The 21,282-nt window shown below is 43.1% G+C and overlaps 6 protein-coding genes across 8 annotated transcripts; 3 read left to right on the top strand and 3 right to left on the bottom strand.

Moving 5' to 3' along the window:
- The first annotated feature begins 950 nt into the window (after window positions 1–950).
- On the top strand, window positions 951–3,600 carry BCIN_01g11040 (hypothetical protein). The gene is made up of 4 exons (XM_024690955.1): window positions 951–1,472; window positions 1,527–1,556; window positions 1,617–2,143; window positions 2,196–3,600. Exons 1-4 carry the CDS (start codon window positions 1,008–1,010, stop codon window positions 3,391–3,393), a joined length of 2,220 nt encoding a protein of 739 aa, XP_024546725.1. The 5' UTR covers window positions 951–1,007; the 3' UTR covers window positions 3,394–3,600.
- Window positions 3,601–3,830: 230 nt separating this feature from the next.
- Window positions 3,831–6,028, bottom strand: BCIN_01g11030 (hypothetical protein). The gene is made up of 2 exons (XM_024690954.1): window positions 4,965–6,028; window positions 3,831–4,917 (listed from the first exon to the last, which is right to left on the bottom strand). Exons 1-2 carry the CDS (start codon window positions 5,897–5,899, stop codon window positions 3,996–3,998), a joined length of 1,857 nt encoding a protein of 618 aa, XP_024546724.1. The 5' UTR covers window positions 5,900–6,028; the 3' UTR covers window positions 3,831–3,995.
- A 237-nt stretch (window positions 6,029–6,265) lies between these two features.
- On the bottom strand, window positions 6,266–8,495 carry BCIN_01g11020 (hypothetical protein). The gene is made up of 3 exons (XM_024690953.1): window positions 8,037–8,495; window positions 7,055–7,986; window positions 6,266–7,005 (listed from the first exon to the last, which is right to left on the bottom strand). The coding sequence occupies exons 1-3, from the start codon at window positions 8,119–8,121 to the stop codon at window positions 6,646–6,648; spliced, it is 1,377 nt and encodes a 458-aa protein (XP_024546723.1). The 5' UTR covers window positions 8,122–8,495; the 3' UTR covers window positions 6,266–6,645.
- A 272-nt stretch (window positions 8,496–8,767) lies between these two features.
- BCIN_01g11010 (hypothetical protein) lies at window positions 8,768–10,830 on the top strand. Its single transcript, XM_001549329.2, has 2 exons — window positions 8,768–9,150; window positions 9,201–10,830. Exons 1-2 carry the CDS (start codon window positions 9,018–9,020, stop codon window positions 10,742–10,744), a joined length of 1,677 nt encoding a protein of 558 aa, XP_001549379.1. The 5' UTR covers window positions 8,768–9,017; the 3' UTR covers window positions 10,745–10,830.
- A 1,053-nt stretch (window positions 10,831–11,883) lies between these two features.
- BCIN_01g11000 (hypothetical protein) lies at window positions 11,884–17,678 on the top strand. 2 transcript variants are annotated; one of them, XM_024690951.1, is made up of 4 exons: window positions 11,884–12,680; window positions 12,727–14,541; window positions 14,590–15,756; window positions 15,962–17,678. In XM_024690951.1, exons 1-4 carry the CDS (start codon window positions 11,978–11,980, stop codon window positions 17,308–17,310), a joined length of 5,034 nt encoding a protein of 1,677 aa, XP_024546721.1. In that variant the 5' UTR covers window positions 11,884–11,977; the 3' UTR covers window positions 17,311–17,678. The 2 variants fall into 2 exon arrangements, with proteins under 2 accessions (XP_024546721.1, XP_024546722.1); XM_024690952.1 differs by having other exon boundaries at window positions 15,873–16,305.
- Window positions 17,679–17,973: 295 nt separating this feature from the next.
- On the bottom strand, window positions 17,974–20,725 carry BCIN_01g10990 (hypothetical protein). Of its 2 annotated transcripts, XM_024690949.1 has the most exons (4): window positions 20,021–20,725; window positions 19,778–19,877; window positions 19,415–19,701; window positions 17,974–19,363 (listed from the first exon to the last, which is right to left on the bottom strand). In XM_024690949.1, the coding sequence occupies exons 1-4, from the start codon at window positions 20,200–20,202 to the stop codon at window positions 18,223–18,225; spliced, it is 1,710 nt and encodes a 569-aa protein (XP_024546720.1). In that variant the 5' UTR covers window positions 20,203–20,725; the 3' UTR covers window positions 17,974–18,222. The 2 variants fall into 2 exon arrangements, with proteins under 2 accessions (XP_024546720.1, XP_024546719.1); XM_024690950.1 differs by lacking the exon at window positions 17,974–19,363 and having other exon boundaries at window positions 19,442–19,724.
- Window positions 20,726–21,282: the final 557 nt, after the last annotated feature.

Below are 21,282 nucleotides of genomic sequence, written 5' to 3'. Positions count from 1 at the left end.
TAATCTTAAATTTTCAGCTCTAAAACCAACAATCGTTGAACGTTGGAATGGGAAAAATTAAGGGGCAATTGTTTGAAAATGATGCATCTGCAAGAGCGCTTGAACTGCTGTACTTTATCTCATATGACTGAATCATTTTTGTTACCACCCACACCCAAGAAATTGTCGGGGTGGAAGTCCATTTGACATGGCTGTGAAGCTGCATACCTACGTTTTGACCGTTTGACGGCTGACCTCGGTACGTACCCTTGTACCCGGCGTCCATCCTGGTGTAACTTTGCGGAGACCTTTGAAAAGTCGATTCGTTGCACTCGCGAGAGTAAACCCCGAACATTGCATTATAATCATCTCCGATGTGGTTGTAGTATTGAAAAGAGCTACTGGGAGAAATTATTAACCGATTCCCTCTCCTATAGGGTGTATTCAAGAAACAGGCAGGTGGTCTTGGAACCTCGGCGAATTTATCACGTACGCGAGGCGCCTCACGCGCATTTCATCATGATATTACGTGAAAATATTTAGACGCGATCTTTCGACTTTGACTGTCTCACAAATGATCCGATCCGGTGCCCCCTCTTGTATCCTTGGTGTTGGTCATTCGTTCATACATATTTAACGTTAGGATTAAGTTTGGCATTAATCTCCGCTATGCTTAGCGCTATTCCTGCTGATCATCGCGGTATGTCGCCAAATCATCGACATGGGTTCATATTAGGTCTTTGTTGGTGCTTCCATTCACTCAAATAAACCCACTTACCCCAGGCGCCAATATGAGGAGAAACCTACAGGTAGCTGTTTAATATCTAAAATGTTGAAATTCGGTATCTCGGGTCATTGAATATCATGGACGAGATCAAGAAATGGAAATGATCTCATCTGTAAGGAGGCTGCGTTCCCATATAAAGGTGTGAGCTTGGGTCCGAAGGTACAGTTACGACCATTTCCTCAACGTTTCTTTCCAAGGGGACAACAAAATTCTACTTTTATCTATTGTCTTCGTTGGCATCATGTTCTACCGCCATTCTCTCTCCAGAGGATCGCGTTTAGCACCGTTGTTGCTTTGCATCTTTGTTTTTACAACCTTTGTAAACTCTTCTACACCAAAAGACTTCAAATATCTCATTCAGAATCAGTTTTCTGCCAGACAGGACGCCAGTGCTGTTCCAAGCTGGCAAAAATATGTCAGAGCTCCCTCTTCCAATGACATCACACCTCAACGCATTGTTAATACCTCCGGAGATGTCGATAATCCTAGTGCTCTCCTTCGACAAGGTGGTGGGATTACCACATTGACTAGAGCTAATGGATCAAGTAATGTTCCTTCTATCATTGTTGACTTTGGACAAAACACCGTGGGATACCTGAGCATCAACTTTGCTGGTGCTTCAGCAACTTCCCCCGGTATTCGACTTGCTTTCTCCGAAACTTTGACATATCTTTCCAATATCAGTGACTTTTCACGATCAAACAGTGTTAGTGTACTTCCAAACCTTCTCAAAGCATAGCTTTTACTGACAGTAACTTAGGGCGAAACAATCACTCCAGGATCTGATCAGGTATGATATTCACTCTGCTTCTCTATGGCCACTACTTGTCTCTAATAGCAGACTGTTCAGATTGCTGTTGATAACCAACCGTATACCTGGAATAATGAGCACGGGTGTCAACAAGGTACACAAGTGTGTGCCGATGGCCTTCATGGTTTTCGATACGTCAAGATTTATCTCGATGCATTAGCCGCAGACGCACCATATACAGCACCATATGGAGAGGTATCTATCGATTATTTGAGCTTGAAATTCTCAGGTGTTCATGGCACACCGGATACATTCACTGGATGGTTCGAAAGCTCTGATGAAGATTTCAATCAATGGTGGTATGATGGTGTATACACCAATGATATAGCAACCGACATTTTTCTACAAAATTCTAGCGACCCTCGAGGTGCCTTCAGTCCAACTCTTGATGGCAAATTGGTTCTTCTGGATGGAGCAAAACGAGATAGAGACCCATATGTCGGTGATGTTGCTGTTGCCGGAAAGACATTGTTCTTGTCGCATGATGCACCCGAAGCATCTCGTAATGTTCTTGCAGATTTGGGAGATCATCAACGTGCTGATGGATGGATCCCCCCCGCATCAATGTAAGGGATTGTTTCAGTCGTTGTCCAAGGATGTATACTTACTCCCTAATAGTGGCAGCTATGATCTTCACCTTCTCGATTATCCGTTGTGGTGGATCGTCAGTAGTTACGATTTGTTGATGTACACCGGCGACAATGATTACATTACAAAATACTACCCCAACATTGTCAAAGTCCTGGACGTATTCTATCCATCTGTCACAGATAACGGTACAAGCCTTATCTGGAAAGGAGTTGGTATATCGGGAAGTTATGGTGATTACGCATTCCTTCCTCGTTTTGGTCCAGTCACATACTATAGCGCCCTTTACGTTCTTGCCCTCGAGAACGCTGCTGTAATTGCCAAATCCCAAGGGCAACCTTCCGATGCTTCTCGCTGGCTCGTTCGTGCTAAAGTTGTATCTGATGCACTCAATTCCAACAACTTTGACAACTCGGTCGGGGCATTCTTCGATGGACAAGGTCCTCCCTGCGTCGGCGAAGCGTTTTGCAATACCCACGCTCAGGATGGAAACTCTATATCTATTCTCGCTGGAGTTACCAATTCTTCTCGCTCCAGCTCTATTCTCAACTACCTCAATACCGCCAACAATCGCTTTTACGGCAACTCATTCTATGACAACGACGTTTTGCAAGCAGATTTCTCGCAGCGTGTCTATGCATTCATATCTTTCTTCGAAATATCCGCTCGATTCAAGACCAACCTCGTAGCAAGCGCCTTTGATGAAATCAGAAGATTATATGGTTGGATGGCCAAAACCGATCCCAAAGTTACTATGTGGGAAGGTATTGGGCCGAATGGAAGTCCATACGAACAAGGATTTACAAGCATGGCTCACGGATGGAGCACGGGTATTGTACCTGCAATGAGTAACTATGTCTTGGGTGTAATTCCTACAGGACCTGGATTTTCCACTTGGAGCGTAAAGCCATATCCGGGTGATCTTAAGTGGGCTAAAGGTCGAATTCCCACTCCGAAGGGTCCAATTAATGTGAATTGGAGTATCAATTCTAGCGGGTGGTTTTTGATGAGTGTAGATGCTCCTTCTGGTACATCTGGGTCAGTTAGTCTACCGGTTAGATTTAGTACATCTGTGAAACGCGATACTGCAATCGAAATCAATGTTGATGGGGAGGTCGCATGGAATAATGGACCTAAAGCTTTCGATGCGCAGTTGAATGGGGACGATGGATACATTACTTTGAGTTTGGCAGGTGGTGCTATTCATAACATTACAGTCAAGGCTTAACGACTGGCCTGATTTTATTTCCTTTCTTATGTACTTATTTGGAACGAAATTTCGTGTTCATATCGAGGTCTGATTAGTTGGGATAGGAGCAAGGATATGAATCTTCATGAAGAGTCTGATGGGAAACTATCTGGTGAATAGGGTTATTAGGCAGGTTAATCGGTATGGGCATTATTTTCTTAACAAATGAATAATCAAGCCATTCCAATAGGAGCTTTTGCACGTTATCTATTTACCCCAGTAGTGAGACCGCATATAAAATATCATAGATCGGCAGGTTTTTGTGCTAACTGGGGTGGTGCTCGGAACATGGGCTCGGATATGTTGCAACGATCACGCAGAGAAGATCATACCTTATCTTGGCACATCTCCAGATTTTAACCAAAATTAGACACCGGCACGGAGGAGCATTTTCTAAAATTGAATTTGTCAAGAACTAGGGCGCGAGGTAATTACGGATGAAGCGGGATTACATTCTCTTGCTGAGATTTGCAAAGTATTGCCCCTTTCTATTTTATTTTCTGATACTAGGAACATGCCCACCGTCTCTTTATAGAATACAATATATTAGAAAATTATTTTACAAACGAGCTTAAACCCATTCAAACATGTGTCAATCCAACACCCGTAAATGAACATTCCTCATCATAGACCCTCTTCTTATCCTTCCCATCCATTCCCACTCTATAAACCGCACCGCCCAAATCCGTCAAGTAAACATGTTTATTAACCGTGTCAAGTTTCAATCCAATCGCTTCATGCAATTGTCTTGTCAAGACTTGATATTCATTTTTCTCCTCGCTATCCTCCTTTAGCGTTTTCAATGAATTGTCCCCAAGTTTTGCTGAGTTCAGGCTATTTCCTCGAGGAGGATCTCCTCTATCGGTCCAATATAATGTTTGTGTATCTTGGTCTATCTCGAGATCAATGGGTTCAGGCAGTTCTTGAAACAATAACTCGATGTCTTTTCTAGTCGAAGCAGTTTGGCCAGCAGGCATCTGGATATTGGCGCGGAAGATCCGACCTTTCCCTCCTTTTGAAGATCCCTTTTGCGTCCAGTAAAACTTTCCTTCTTTGTTGTTTATGGAAATTCCTACACACCATTTCAGTTGATCTTTTGCATCTTCTGGATTTTCCCAATCGCCAGTTTGGATAATGGTTTCGTGTTCTGATCCGTCGAAGTTACATCTCATGACTCGTAGACCCTCGCGATCACAGAAATACAGTTTAGAAGCGACATGATCGATGATTAGCTGTTTAGGCGTGTGGACTGCTCCGGATGGAATCACAGTCTTAATGTCACTCCCGTCGAGTTTGCATGATTGTACTGTGCCGTCGTTGGATGCTGGGATGCCCATGCATGTCCAATATATACGACCGGTCTTCAGGGAAATATCGAGACCATCTGGGAGATGCTGACCTGAGACTAGAGTTCGAAGTTCACGGCCATCGGGGGAACCAACCACGATTCGACCTGCGTTTAGGGTATCGGTCATGGAACTGAGTCCAATGTCTAACATATATCTAGGTCTGTTAACTTCAGTCTGGTAAATAATGGAGGGGTAACCTACAAGGATGGAGCATGCAAATTCTCATGATGATCCTTCTCTTCGCCCGCAACTTTCGTTGTCTGTCCAGGAGGATACAATCCGCCCTTTCCACTTTTTGCACCCAACTTTCCCTCCTCCAGATATTTCTTCTTTAAGAAGTCGACTGTGTGGTCCGAAGGTAGTCCCCTCTCCTTAACATAATGTTCCTCAATAAACGCGACAGTGTCCAACCCTACTCCATCCATCATAGCACAAGGACCCATCCCCTTCCCACCCCCAAACATCTCTACCCAAACCCTATCCAATTCCTCTGGAGTGCTAACACCCTCCGCAAGAATCATCAAACACTCTCTTTTGATACTCGCCCAAACACGATTAAACACAAATCCCGTGCTCTCCCTCTTGGCAACAATAGGATGCATACCCACCTCTTTCAACTTCTCTACATACCACGGAAAGACTTCTTCCGCCGTCTCTCCATCCGTCATAAGTTCTACAATCTTATTATCGGGAGGCATCATATAATGCGTGTTAAAAATTCTCTTTCTCGTATCCGCGCCCACTTTCTCCAACATCTCCGAAGTTTTATAACTGCTCGAGTTGCTGACCAGCAACGCATCCTGCTCACACAGCTTCTCCAACTCAGCAAACGTATCAATCTTCAACTGCAATTTTTCAGGCACAGCTTCAATAACATTCCAAGCTCCTTTCACTGCTTCGGCCAAATCTTCATGTGCAGTGACGGTGCCCGGAGATGAACATTTGATAGCGGATGCGTAGATAGAGATGTTGTTTTCGATGTAGTGGAGCGCCGCGTTGCGTTGTTCGGCTGAAGGATCGCGAATTCGTACATCCCAACCTCCAGATGCCCATGTACAGGCGATGCGACGGCCAAGGACTCCACCACCTAGGACGGTTATGGGTCGGTTTTTGGTGGTGGGAAGTGTGAAGGTCATTTTTGGGTTTTGGGGTAGTTGAGTAAAAAATTATATTGAAAGGTTTACTGCGGAGGAAAATCAAATTGAGATAATTTTAGGGAAAAGTCTTGATGTGATTAGTATGACTTTATTGATAATGTGCGTATCAACATTTCTCTATCAAACATGCAATCAAATATTTATATATGAGAATTTGTCTACAAATGACATAGAATCCACAGCCCACAGCCCACAGCCCACGCATCCTCACGTCTCTTCCGAACATCCCACCAGTCCTCGGTATGATGTCAGGGCCGGCAATGGAAAGTCAAAGGCATTTATTCCAATTATATCAAGCTACTATCCGAGCCTCGGTCAAGCTATCTAAAGCTGACGCATAACTAATGTGGGCCATGCCGGTCGGATTTAAGGGCAACTAGTTCGAGGTCTGGCCAGCCGAGTCTGTTACAATAACATACTAGTCATCTTCATGCGGGATTTTTGAAATCCACAATGTCTCAACTCTACATATTTTTTGTATCGTACGTGTGCTATCTGGATAAAGCGGAAGATCCTTTGCATTTCAAATTTGAACTTTGACGAGAGACTGAAGTTCGGATATACAGCGGAGGCGAACGGAGGCGAACGGAGGCGAACGGATGCTCCGTTTTCGGCATAGGTCGGAAGACGTAGCACGCTTCACGCACAATTTAAAACTCTAATTTCAATGAGAACCAGAATGGTAGAATCCAGCGTTATTTCAAAATGGTAAAATTAAAATGAATCTAAAACGTGAAGACCTGGTCAGGTAGTTTACTGACAGCTCTTGGTTTTTGCCAACCTAGCTCTACCAAGCTAGTTTTCATCGAATCTACCAAACCCGGTGGACCACATAGTAACACCTTACTATCATCGCTTGGTTCTGGGAAATATTCCTCGACCATCTCCTTAGTCACATACCCCGTGGCTAACTTCCAATCCTTGGAAGGCTTAGATAATACATAGTGTATTCTGAGATTCTCCGGGTATTTCTTTGCGAAATTGTCTAATTGCTCACGGAGCAAAATATCCTCCTCACTATTATTGCCGTAGAGAAGAGTTACAGATGTTTCATCCGTTGGATCTTCACATATTGCTCGAATTAACTTGTTCAATGTCAGCTTTATTTACGTATAGAAGAGTAGGTTTCATTACCTGATACATCGGTGTGATTCCTGTTCCTCCTGCAATCATTCCAATCTTCTTCACCATTCCCTTTCGATACCTCATCGCACCCTTTGGTCCGCGTACTTCAATTTCGTCTCCAACTTTAAGATGCTGGAGATATTTTCCAGTGAGAAGTCCATCCGGATACATCTTTATCACCAGTCGAAGTTCCCCGGGATCAGAGTTATTAGAAACGGGTGTGTATGATCTACTGACGAGCTTCCCGTCGATTTCTGTTCGAATACTAATATGCTGACCAATAGGAAGGCCGAGTATCATATCATCTTTCGGAAGTTTGAATATCAAACGATGAGTATTCGAAGAAAGCTTTTCCTTCTTAACTAAGGGTAACTTTTGATAGTTTTCCGGTTGTAGATATCCCTTGACTCTTGTGATGGGTTTGGCAATCTTAATAGATGGTTTGTAATGTGATGGGTATGAGTATGGATTTTTGTGAGACGCCGATAGTGCTTTTTCGAGATAAAGTCCTGCTCCTGTAGCAATTGATAGGGTAGCAATACTCGAAATAAGTACACCTTTCCAGAATCCTCCATGTTGTGCATGAAGCCAACCGATTTTTGGCGATCTCGAATAGATTTCATAGCCTATGAAGAGCGCAGATCCAACTGAAAAAATCTTGAGTCCAGCCCTACCAGCAGTCATGAGCGGAGCTTCGCTATTGAAGTCTTGATCTTCTGATTTGGCTTTCAAATCGGGTTTCGGCATAGGCAATCCTCTATCCTCATCTTCCTCGTCAGGTGCTCCTTCCAACCTTCCTATCAGAAAAGATTCCATGGTTTCTCGCGCATCTGCCGAGTGTCCAACGTCTTCAAAAGCAACTGTGGAGTTCTTGCCTCCAACTTCGAGCAATGAATCTGCTCCACCAGGATGGTCTTCAAGGTAATTTGTCACATCGTAAACTTCAGAAATGTCAGCTTTCGATCGGCAGTGTGTGCAGGCAAATACTAACCGTTATGATGGATTACGAGCCATAGATCTGACTTTTTGTTATGCTTCTGTACTTCGCTGAGAGGATACTGTTTGAGTTCACTCATGATGATGATTATGATGATGATAATGTGTTCTGAATAGCTGAGCTGAGCAAAGTGCGGTCGAGGATCTCTTCAAAAGACCACAAACAAGATTTCTGGTTTACGGAGAGGAAAGGGGGAAGAGAAAACTAAATCTCTGAAGACCGAGGATGCAGCTTTGAATTATCTCCGCGTCGCCACTTATTATTGATCCCGAGGTCATTTCAGGCCATGCAGTGCCGTATATGTGGGTATAGCCTCAAATTACAGCGATGCTTCCACAATCAGTCCGAGTTTCAAGGTTTCCCAAAAATCGGAACAATCTTCAAGTACATATTAAAACAAACGAAATTTTAGCCAAGGCCAGGTAGTTCCACTTTAACGATCAGAAAAGTCCCAGAAGCTTCTCAGACTAGTATGGAAGGGACATTCTACGGAGACCCACCAGTCAACTAGCTGTCGATCTGTTAATTGCCGTTCCGACGACTAACCCCTTTAATGGAGGCTGCATGGGCTTTGGCCCAATTATTCGAAAGCTATTTGAGTTTCTTGATTGATTTTCCCACCACATCTGGTAGAGAAATGTACCGAGGAACCGCGGCTAACATCTAGCGCCACAAAAGATTCAATGTAAGGTTACCTGGTAAGTAGAATTATGACTTCATTGTTTGGAACCACAACACGCATTTGAAATTAATTCTGTTGGTAAGTTTGCTTGGTGGGTATATTTTGGGAGTATATAGTTTATAACTTGACACTTGATGTCCCGGAAGTTTTAGCAAGTTGATATACCATCAATCGGGCAATTGAATCATTAAGTCCTCATATCCCTTTTCTAGCTTCATACTCACTACCCCCCTATTCACTTCTTTTTTTTTCTTTAGTTTTTCTTCTTGTATACCAAAGCATATATAAAAATCATGGTCAAGAAATCATTTTTCTTACTGGGACAGCCACCCAGGACATCTCAAACACTTGAGGTTGACCTTCAGAATACATTTGAGTATCTGCAATACACTGTCGCCCAAAAGTTTTCAATTGCGGAACCATCAGGTGAGTCTGCAATATATGAATTAGACACGCAAGATTTAACCCAGATTCAGGAATCTCGTTTCAAACCGATGAAGATGGAGTTCTTGATGATCTTGATAACTTCGTAGATGTATCTTCTCCAATTGGTATTCTGATTGATGGAAATCAAGTCAGAGATGTTCCTGGACCAACAGGCCTCCCTATCGCTGGAAGTTATTATGAAGTGTATCCCGACCATCTCGGAAACCACCAACGTTTGTTTGAACAGTATGGGCCAGTGTTCAAAACGACAGACATGGGTCGTACAGCATATTATACAAACGATCCTAAGGTGGCCGATATCTGTTTTGGAGAAGGAGGTTACTGGTCGAAAGTGATAAATTCCGATCATCCTCTTTATGGTATTAAGGATCCTATGGCAGGTGTCTTCCTTTCCGATACAGATACCGAATCATGGAGAGAAACACATAAGTTCTTGGCACCGGCGCTTAGCCCAAAAGCCGTCAGGCATTATACACCTCAAATGCAAGACACAGCGGAACAAGCTTTTAAAGTCTTTGATGAACTGGACAAGAAGGACGAAGCTTGGAACGTATATCATTATATGTTCAAAATGGGCTCTACTGCGATCGGAAAACTAGCTTTGGGAATGGACATGCATCATTTTGACTCGATTGATGCACCCCTTCATGACCTCGTTAGGACTGTTGGCAGAAATTTGGAGCTCAACAAGAAAGTTTCGACAATGGGAGATTGGTATTCACATATGCCATGGGGTGCACCAAAACAATTGAAGGACAACAGAGCACATGTGCAAGAATTGATAGAAGAAGCTATCAGAAATGTCAAAGGTGGTGGAACAGAGAATTTACCCATGAAAGATGCCGCTTTGAAGGCAACTTGTATTGTTGACTATTTAGTGAGAGCGACCGATGAAAAAGGTCACAAGCTTGCAGAAAAATACCGCAATAATGCGGCACTAGTGACTGTGGGAGCTGGATTTATTACTACTGCTTCACTTCTCAGTTGGCTCCTGTATAGCATTGCTTCATACCCCGGTAATCAAGAACGCTTGCTCCAGGAATTAGTCGACCACGATGTCACGAACGATACAGAATGGACACCCGACCTTGCAAATTCATTGGAATTCCTCGGGATCCTCATCAAAGAAACGCAGCGTCTCCACAATCCATCTTATCAACCAGGTCGTACCGCTCTTGCTGATGTAATTATCCCTGGTGGTTATCGTATCCCGAAAGGCTCCATAATGATCATTGCCATTCATCACATTCACAACAATCCCAAGGTTTGGGACTCTCCAGCAGATTTTGATCCCGATCGTTGGAACACAGAAAAGGTCAAAAACCGACACAAGACCTCCTATGTACCATTTGCTGCTGGTCCTCGAATGTGCATTGGTTTCAATTTCGCATTGCAAGAAGTCAGAGTCATTCTTTCGATGTTGGTGTATAGATATGAGTTTGAAAAGACGGGCAATGAGCCAGTGGAATATGACCCGGAATTTCAACTGGTCCGTCCTAACAACTTCTATGTGAAAGCCCGAAGAAGAACGAGATGGCCAGAGAAATCGAAGAAACCCACGAGTACTGAATAGATTCGAGATATGTCGATATATGGCGTTTGTAAGACAAAGACAAATTGGCAGAATAAATAATTCTAGAACAATAACATATCCAAACATTGAAAAACACCATATTAGTACTAAGGTACAAAGTCTGATGAATCATGATGAAAAGTTTTAGAGAATGTCTCGTCGATACAAGAATCCATTAAGATTGGAAATTGGAAATCTAAAATGCTTAAAAATTAAAAAAAAAACAAAAAAAGTTATAATGATTGCAATTAGCTAAAGGCGTGCTAATCAATTGAGACTTCTCGACTGTATACTTGAGAAAGGTATATCAGATATCGATTGAAGTGCGACTTCTCGCCTCAAATGAGCCCTTCCCCTGTTCGAGGCTCGTAAAAGGCATTATCACGTGATATAAAATCCGAGGTTAGACGATGGGAACAAGCATTAGGTGGAGGTTGTTTGGTTATCCCAGATATAGCATCAATAGCTACACTACCTATCATCACTGTCTATAGACGTCGCTGTCACTTTTCTATGTGATCTTATTTTTCAGTATAATGAAGTTCACACCGATCTGTATGTGAAAAGCGGAAATTTATTTGATGAATTGACCAGCATCATGTGACTTAAACTTTCACCGCTTTCTTCCATTTCCGTTTTTCCTTTTCATCTCCTGTCGACCCGAACTGGATGCAGCATTTTATGATCATAACATCAATCTCTTCCTTATGGAATCGATGTTTCACTATGCTATCATGATACACTGAAACTCAATCCATCAGTATCTTAGCACATCGTTCACCGTAAATATGGTCGTCGCAAATTACAGTCCAAGGAACCTTTGAGGTTCCAACTTCAAGGAATGTGTTCAAAGAATAAGTACCTAGCTCTTTGAGTTTCAAACCCGCAAACGACGTGTTTCCTTATTCAAATGGTCCCAAATTGGCTTTATTCGCCCAGGATCACCATATGCATTGCTCTATGGTCATTATCAAAGAACATTAACAATGCAAATTCATGACTATGGAAGTCGTGGTCCAGGACAAGTATTCTGTCCAAACCGAAGATTTTGTCCTTGATATTTCTCTTTCGTCCTTTGAAGCAACAAAGGAATGATTAGAAGCTTCAGCTGCTAGAGCTCAGTCTTCCCTTGAAATTTTGGGTACTTCCTTTCCCTTGTCTTTGTATTTCCATCTATTCAGATACTATCTCCATCTTCATTCCCTAACTTCTTCACAATCAACATCTTCTACTATGGCAACACTCTCGCCCAGACAATCCTTAGGCAGCATAATCTCGGCTTTAAAAGATTATTTCTTGCCTCCTCCCGTGGAACCAGTCGAGGTACCTGTTGCTCCTCGGAATGCTAACCCTCTTTCGGAGCAGGAAGTTGCTCAATTACGACGCGAACATGCTAAAGCTATTGATAAATATTTCGATGAAGAATTAGACAAGAAAAATTATGACGAAATTAACAACAAGAGTCGAAGTCTACAATGGATGCCAGATATTCGGCCTGAAGATCGCTTGTGGCAGCAAACTCGTGCATATTATGCCGAGCTCCTCAAATCTGAGAGAATATCCGATATTCTTGATGACAACTATGAAGAAATTCAAAAGATTTTGATCAATCCTCAGGCGTGGAGTAATGAAGTACAAGCTGTTAGAGATGAACAAAGTAGAGAATACTATGAGAACATTGGCCCAGGTGGACGCTTTGACGGAGAGCTCGACAATCTTGCAACAAAAATGGCAATGGTTCACTTTGGTCTTTCTGTGGCACCAATGACATTGAATAATATTATGGTCATCACTCCGGATTGGAAAGATGAAGAAGACGATGAAGAAGACCCTGCGCCTTCTCCCCCTCGGACACAGAGAATTTTCTATTCCGAGAAGCCTCTAGAATTTTTAGATTCGTATATCGAGAGATCCTTTGGATACCAGATCATCCGACGTTCGTTATTAAAACTTCCTTGAGATACATCTGCTAATATCAATAGGTCCTCGAGTAAGCATGCGAGGTGGCGCTGGGTCTATCGAGGAATTAGACCTTGCAGATAGTAGCGATGGTGACTGGGGCTCAACCGTCATTATGCGTGGCGGTGCGGATCGTCGTGATCGCGTCCCTCGACTAAGAGGGCTTTACCTTAACCTGCGGGGCCCAAGTCCCAGACATAGGTCTCGCCGTACACATTTGGTCCAAAAAGAATTTCTCAATTCAGCTCATAGGCTTCTTGGGATTCCAAATGATAGGGATTTACACTTCGATGTTGATATCTATCGCCAGGTAGATCCACGTAAGATTGATAAACCACTACAAATTTCGTATTCAATAGCTTCACATGAAGATTTTGAAAAGAAGTGGCCAAGTATTGAGGAGGTCATTGGCAAAGTTGATCACGACCAGCTCAGTATTATAATTGAAGAGCGCTTTCCTGGTGAAGATGTTCCTATGTTCTATGAGGATTTAAATCGTTTGGCAAAAGAATTCCCAGATGATGATAAAAAAACAACTCAGCATCCAATTTATTCGTATTTTGGAAAGAAATCTACCAGACCAACATATCTTGGTTTCAAAGACACCGTCACAAAACTCTTGAATATAGATCCGAGATCAGATTGGTCTTTCTTGGTTGATATTCACACTGAAGATCGCATTTTACCAGCCTTGCATTTCAACAGAACACAATATAGGAACGATTTCCTCTCCCTCAGGGAAAAATATCTTATCGGTGCTACTAAGAAAACAAGCGTCTTCGTGCGTAATATTAGTGGATACGCACCCTCGCAACACAATGTCGTCGAACCACCGCAAGATAGTCAAATAGTCAGGTTATACAGTCAACAAGAAAATGCGGAGAGTTACTGGAAAGTACCCTTGAACCTCAGACCCGCAGTGCCATACTCTCTAAATCACTTACAGCCCTCATTTGTAAGAGCTTTCCTTGCCATTTACGGTCAAGATCGTCCCTCACGCAATCCACGACTTTCCACCACACAAGAAGGAGTTAGCGAACATGCTCTTAATTTTGGCGGTATGGAAGTAACCCCTCAAACTTGGGAGTGGGTTATTGAACGAGTAATACAACAGAAAAATCTTCCAAAACCTGTTGCAGAACCTGATGATGATCCCGATGCTGTACCTGATGTTGATTTGTCGTGTCAACTCACTATAACAATTCCACCTCATTCCGACATGAGAAAAAAGCCCGAGGATACAATATACCTCCATCTAATTGGCGATGACTTCCAGAGGGATGTTGCATTTGAACGAAATGAGTATCAACATATTTACAGTTTTATTTCAGAACGATTGAGAAAGGTTCATCGACATAGCCAGAATTCAAGATTTCCGCACGGTAGTCTTGTCGCCATGTGGTTCAGCGCTATAGAACGTGAAGAAAATCTAGCGCCTGTCATTATGGAAATTAATGAAGATTTGCCAGATGCTGATAAGGGCGAAATGATTAGAAACGCTTTCCTCGGCCGCGTACAAACTTTTTCAAATATTTGGTTCCGTCCGGAGTATCAAGTTTTCACGCTTCACGATATTGCCGAAGGTGAACGTATCTGGCAGTGGGATACTACGGACGAACAACACAACACCTCCCTGGAGAACTTCAGGGCAAATATGAAAGAAATGTATGATGACTGGGATGATGCTCTTGACTCGAATTTTGTTTTACTCCAAACAAAGACGAATCGTTCATTTGCAGTGGATCGAAGAACCACGGAGAACTACTGGAGGAAATACATATTTGACTGGCTCACAGAAACCGAAATATTCATTGGGCGAAGAGAAACTAGACCTTTTAGTGAGTTTCGCCATGCTTCAGCTGATATGACAAACTAACACTTCACAGTACAACCTGATACAATTCCTTGGGGCTATAGACATACTCGTCAAATCCCACCTCCTCCTCCAGTGGATCTTAACCCAGTTCCTGTGGCGCCTGTTGTTGAAGCAACACAGCAGCCTCGTATCAACAAGACACGACTCATTGCACCCGTCGCTGAAAAAGCCATCACTCCAAAATGGGAAACTTGGATGACAGATCAACATCGTAAAGATTCATTACAGCGTCGTTCCTATATCCAAGACCAATCTGTCATTGAGCCGGGCCTTGATCCTTCACCACCAACATTTGGGCCTAGTAAAGAATTGTCATTAGGAGTTTCTCTTTCAACTCCTACAATTTATACACAACGACTAACCCCTACTGATATCTTAAGCCTAGTAGATGAAAATCAGAAGCTAAGGAATGGCTTGTTAGATCGATCTCACAACTGCCTCATCTGCTCTGTGACCATGGCGGGCTATGAGCATGCTGAAATACAACGACATTATGGGCAGCATCTAGTCCAACTCCAAAAAGAGGGACAATGTCCTCTCTGTGAGAGAGAGTCATGGTCAATCATGACCATGGAGCAAAAGAAAGAGCATCTTGAAACTCATCAAGTAGAAACGGACACCGAAATGATTCGAAATTTCTGGAATGGTATTGAATGTCCTGTATGCGATGCCAAACTGAGTGGTTTTACAGCGGAACAAGTTCTTCGCCATATGGCAGACCATATCCCAGGAATCGTCGAATTCTGTGATAAATGCGGGCTTCGCACCGCTATCTGCACTCATGCCGAACTAGTTCATCACAGATACGTATGCCTTGATCAGCCAGATCGTGGCCCACTTGATCTAGCACCTTTATTCTGCGGCGATTGTGGTCAGAATCGTACCGCAGAGAATGAAGGAGAACGGGGTCGGCACGTCATAAATTGTACCGCTAAGAGTCGACGTGTTCAAGATAAGAAGTTCTGTACCAAATGTGGCATTGATAAGAGTGCATGGAGCAACGATGAAATCACCACCCATGACGAACATTGCACATCTCCACAAGGTTTATCAAAGGCCTTTTGCTTGAGATGTGGCACAAGGTTGCTTGGTGCCAGTGAAGCTCAATTGGATGACCATAGAGTATACTGTTCTGTTAGAACAAAAGAGCCGGAGAATTTGAGACAGCGAGTTGAAGGTATGTTTGCTATATTTACTTACTGCTTCAATCCACATAACCCTTTCCCAAATCTTCTTTCCTCCATTCTATCATTTCCATAGGGTATCAAGCTGATACTCCTTTCTTCTTGTCAGACCTTCAAACTCTCATTAAGCGTATCTGGATTGCACCTCGTCCCCTTACGGGTCCTATAACCATAACTGATTCACCCCTCTCTATTCAGAACTTCAGGCCCGAACTGCAACACTCAATCGCATTGCGGCCAAGAACGCAGCCACGCTCTCCTGGATCACCCAGCGAGAAAACGAACTCGTCGAAAGCGAAAGAGCTTTAGCCGAACGAGAGTCCATGCGTCCTATGGGGGAAAGACGATCGTACGCTGAAGATACAAGTAGCCTTGGACTATGTCCCTGGTCTCGCACAGGTTGCCAATTTTATACGATTGGCAAGACGCGCAAAGAAATATTTACACACATGGCTACACATTCAATTACCGATCAACACAAAAATCTCTCATTTACTTGTCCATTCCCTGGCTGTAGCAAGCAAATCGCTGTATCCGGCTCAGATTCTGATGACAATCTTCTCGTTGTTGACCATTATCGTCACCGCAACTATCAAGGTATTGCGGATGTACATAGCGTGTCTGGGGGCAGAGATCCAAACGAACTCAAAGATTTGTTAGACCATTTCCAAAAGGCCAACGCAATGAATGCCCGTACCCGCCAGCGAAATATTACACCACTTCCTGAGGCAGGCCAGGGACCAGGAGCGGGAGGATTTGCTGGTGGATTAGGAGGTGGAGGGGGACGAAAATTCCAGTACCCCGACTCCAACCGCCTTAACACAGGTTACGCGTATAACCACACATGGCTACATCCCGACGACGAATTACAACCCAGTATCGAAGCCGATAATGTAGACTACGGAGAGAACGAGAATCTTTTCCGCGCCGGCGATTACGAGCCTCCATCTGATGTCGAAACCGACGCCGGAATTGGGATCAAAATCTCGCAGCCAACACCCATCAGACGACATCGATCCTTTGCAGCTCCGGTAGACTCATTCGATATACCATACTCCAAATACAAACCCAAATCGATTAGTCAACCACCTGCACTTCCATACACCCCCAGCAAACGTAAAGCATACGCCGCACTCCCAGAAGAGGACTTATATCCATCCTCTCATCGTAAGACGCGTCAACGCACGGCGATTCAGAGTCTAAGTCCCGAGATTGAAGCCGAACCCGTGCGAAGATCGAGTGGACAAATCCGAGGACGAAAAGCAATGCATGGTGTGGATCTAGACGAAAACGAAAGAGTAGGAAGAGGAGTAAAGCCCCAGGATTGGAAAAACTTAATGAAGACGTATGAAGCCGAGACGTCGCATATACATCAGTATGAATCAAGTGATTATGATAGTCCAGAGCAGGAAGCACGAGTAAACGAGGAAGACTCGGGCGAAAATGAGAGTTCGGAACAAGTTGCATCGACAACTAACTCAAATTCGAGTCCGAGTCCGAGACCAGCTCGCAGGTTGACGAGAGCGAGCGCTAGGTTGAGCAGATAAAAGTACGCCCGGAAGTCGAGGTTTTTGGTTGGAATGAAATTGTGATTAATGATTACACGCGCGGGGGTTTGACTTTTTGTTCCGAGAATTTCGAGTTTTATTTGGTTTCTTTCTTTTATTTTATTTTCTTTTCTTATAGTCGTTCACGTTTGTCTTGTTCCTCTCTCTTTCTTTCTCTTTTGTCTTCTATTATCTGTATCTGTGTTTTGTGTATTATGCCATGTCACCTTGAGCTGATTGGATATATGATATGAAAGGATAGGAATAATAAGTACCATGCATGACATATTCTATATAACCTTGCCAGTATCGTATCAGAATCCCAGATTGATGAGTGAGCGAGTCTATAATCGAGAGTCGAATAGGCAGCGAGTGATATATTTTCGTGATAAACATGTCATCTCTAGTACATATATCAATCAAGACTTCATCCCTCATCCCTCATCCCACATCCCACATTCAAAAGATTTAACCCCCTTTGAAATCCTTCTCATATGCAAATAGTAAGTATCCCACATTTTTCTACACATATAAATTTTCTACATCTTCTAACCTTTAAATGTAGAACTCTGAGTCATTTCCACACATCCTACCACCCAATCGAGATTTCCAACAGCTCAAATTAAAAGCACAGGTTAACAAAACGGAAACTTTCATGGCCCGTGTAATTTTCAAATTTTGTATTCTTGTCTGATGTTATGTTTGTGTTTGTAGATTAAGAATCTATATCTAGGTTACTGATCTGAAATGTGCGTGGAGATCTTGCATGCCAGTGCCACACATTTAGGATATTGCCAAAGCATATCCTACCAGCTATTCTGTCTCATTATTTATTTCCATACTTTAGGAACCTCTCGTTTAAGATATTGTTCGCGCGTAAATCTCAACAGATACAACATTGACTTTCCACTCTCACCTCTTCTCCCCATCTCCAGAAACCCACACCCCTTCCAACCCGCCCTCCACATTCTCCCCCTCACTCCCCCTCCTCTCCTCTGCCACCAGCACATCCCCATAAAGCGACACCTCCACCAACGACTCCCGCGGCGGCCAAGCCCAACTCACCCCCACATAAACCACCACACTAACCACAAACCCAAACAGCCAATCAAACGAATAGAGATTTTTCGCTCCTTGACTAATCCGCACCGCATCTGTTTCCAACCCCGTTTCCCCATCCGTCTTCAACGCAATACTATACACTAGCCCCGGCAGATTCGGACACACCGCGAGCAGCAACGCCAAAAGTGCGCGCCAGTTAACCCCATACCAATATCTATATCTCCCATGCGGATCATAGAGCGCAGGAACATCAAGATGTTGTTTCCGCACCACCCAGTAATCCACCGCGAGGATCCCCGCAATGGGTGCGAGGAAAACGGCATACCCGCCCATGAAAGAGAGGAAGGTTTGGGCCGAGCTGATTACTTTCCAGGGGACGATGACCCATCCTCCGACGATAGCGGCGACGATGCATCCGCGTTCGATGTTGATGTAGCGGGGGAAAAGAACCGTGAGGTCGTTTGCGGCGCTGATGGAGTTTGCGGTGATGTTGGTGCCGACTTGTGCGATGTACCACGCGGCGGCTGCGAAGAATGCGGCGGCCCGTCCGCCGTGTCCGAGATCTAGCCATTTTGCGAGAATCTCAAGGGGGTTCCATAGGGGTTCTCCGTAGATGACTCCGGTGGCTGAGGTGGTGATTATGCCGATTGTACCACATAGGGTGAAGATGATAGGGAGGAAGGGAAGTTGGATGAATTGACCTTTGGAAGATCGTGCGTAGCGGGAAAAATCGGGGATATTGCACGATAGTGTAGCCCACGTGCCTGTGACTGATGTCATGCAGGAAAGCCAGAGATATGCTTTGGTGGATCCGGAGACGGTAGGTTGGAGGTCGAAGATCGATCCTGAGCCGCCGGCTTTATGGATACACCAGCCCATGGTTGCAAGTGCAGCAACAGGGGCTGCGATGAGTTTTGTAACGAAGAGATAACGGAGACGAGTAGGGGGTATAAGAAGAAGTGGAAGCTGGATTATCCAGAAGAGAAAGTAGCTATAAGTCTATTGTTAATATCATTCCCTTTATCAGAGCAAAATTGCATACCTAATCATTCCCTGCGTAGTGATTCCTTGATCTTCCGGAATATGATTCGGCACATTCGCATAACTAGGCCAAATAGCCAATATCATAATCGTAACACACTGTGCTCCGCCCGCACTTACTATACCCAACCAAAACATCGCCAGTATAGATCTCGAAACAATACAAAAATATGCAAAATAATATCCAAAAGATGCTCGAATTGCTACTGAAAATGGGATGTGAAATTTGGCACCGATGGCCCCGTTGAGCACCACGGGAATTGCAACGCAGATCGTTCCTACTATCATCTTTTGCATTTTTCAGTTTTGGTCTGATGGCTGATGAGATATCCAAGTCGTATAAAGAGATGTCAAATAAACTCACAATGGGAATTGCTTCTCTCCATGTCAAACCCACCGCCAGAATACTACTTGCCGTCTCCCAAGTGCCCAGAGTGATTGTATCAGTTGCCCAATACGCCATCCTATATGATATATAATCAGCCAACACCGCAATCTACTCTATGCATCATCTCTTCCCCGAATCAACCCAATATTCTCCCGCATTTCCCTTCCTCATCAACTCCCAACACATTCCCACGGAATCACAAATAATAATAAAACTCACCAAGTCCACAAAGTCCAAGTTTGATTTTCCTTCTTCACCGGATCCATATCCTCATTCGTCCAAACATGTTCTGGGGCCAACGCACTTTTCTGTTTCGGCAATTCCCATGCCTTGACAGTTGTAAATCGCTCTTTAATCTGTTTTCCGGTAGGAACATATGGTATCGAAGTGAAAGAACGCATCGTCACTTTTTGAGTCTCCTCGACAACGACAAAAAAATCTCTTAAGCGTATCTAAAAACCAATGCTTCTTTCCTTTCCTTTCCTGTCCTGTCCTTCCAGCCTCGAGCTTCAAATCGCACACCAAAGCAAGAAACAAAAGATCAAGAACGACAAAAGACGAGATGGAGAACCTGGTTCCGGGTCCGCATAAGTACACAATTCACCCATTGCCTTACCTTATCTCATCTAAACCCAAACTGTACTTAGAAGGTTACTTTCTATCCATTTGTAGAACGCCCTCCTTCCTCTCATCGCATCTGCATATCGCATCTGCATATCGTATGCTGCGCGATAGATATCGAACCGGAGAAGGATAGGCAGATTGATAAGACTCCATGCAGAGATATGCAAAGGGAGATATATTCTTACCAGGGCGTGGCCGATCGCAAGCGAATCAGATCAAAATCATCCGACAACCTTGCACTTGTAGACAGTGTATCCAATAATCTACTAGTACTCCGTCCAAACAGTGAGCTAGACGGACTGAATGAAATTCTATAGGGTTATATAGACAATTGGGAATCTCAATATAAAAAAAAATCTGAACTAATGTTACGGCGCCAACTACATATTCTGTAATTGCCTTTTTACTTTAGGTATGAACTATTAGTGTACTCTGCTTTTTATAAATAAAGTCTCACTTTTTTATAACTTTTTTATTTTTATAATATAATATATATTTTTATTTATATCTTAATAGTTTATATTATTTTTATAAAAAGCTATTACAATTTTATTTTAATTAAAAACTTTATTGATATTATATTCCGATTGTATTAATTGTATTCATTATTAGTTTGTTATACATTCTAATTATTATTATTTAAAAACTTTGTAAAATTGTTTTACAATTTTGAAAATATTTTAAAAATAATTATTCAAATATTTGCACCTGGTTTATCTCTACAATTCTTTTTTTTGAATTATATTTTCAATTTTATCGAAACTGATATTTTTTTATTTATAGATTTATTCAATAATCCAAATATTATATATTTTGTAATTATTTAAATTATATTTGAATCGATTGAATCGATTATG

Source organism: Botrytis cinerea, chromosome 1 (assembly GCF_000143535.2).
Source record: "Botrytis cinerea B05.10 chromosome 1, complete sequence".
NCBI lineage: Eukaryota > Fungi > Ascomycota > Leotiomycetes > Helotiales > Sclerotiniaceae > Botrytis > Botrytis cinerea.
This window is presented reverse-complemented; position numbering and strand designations above follow the sequence as displayed.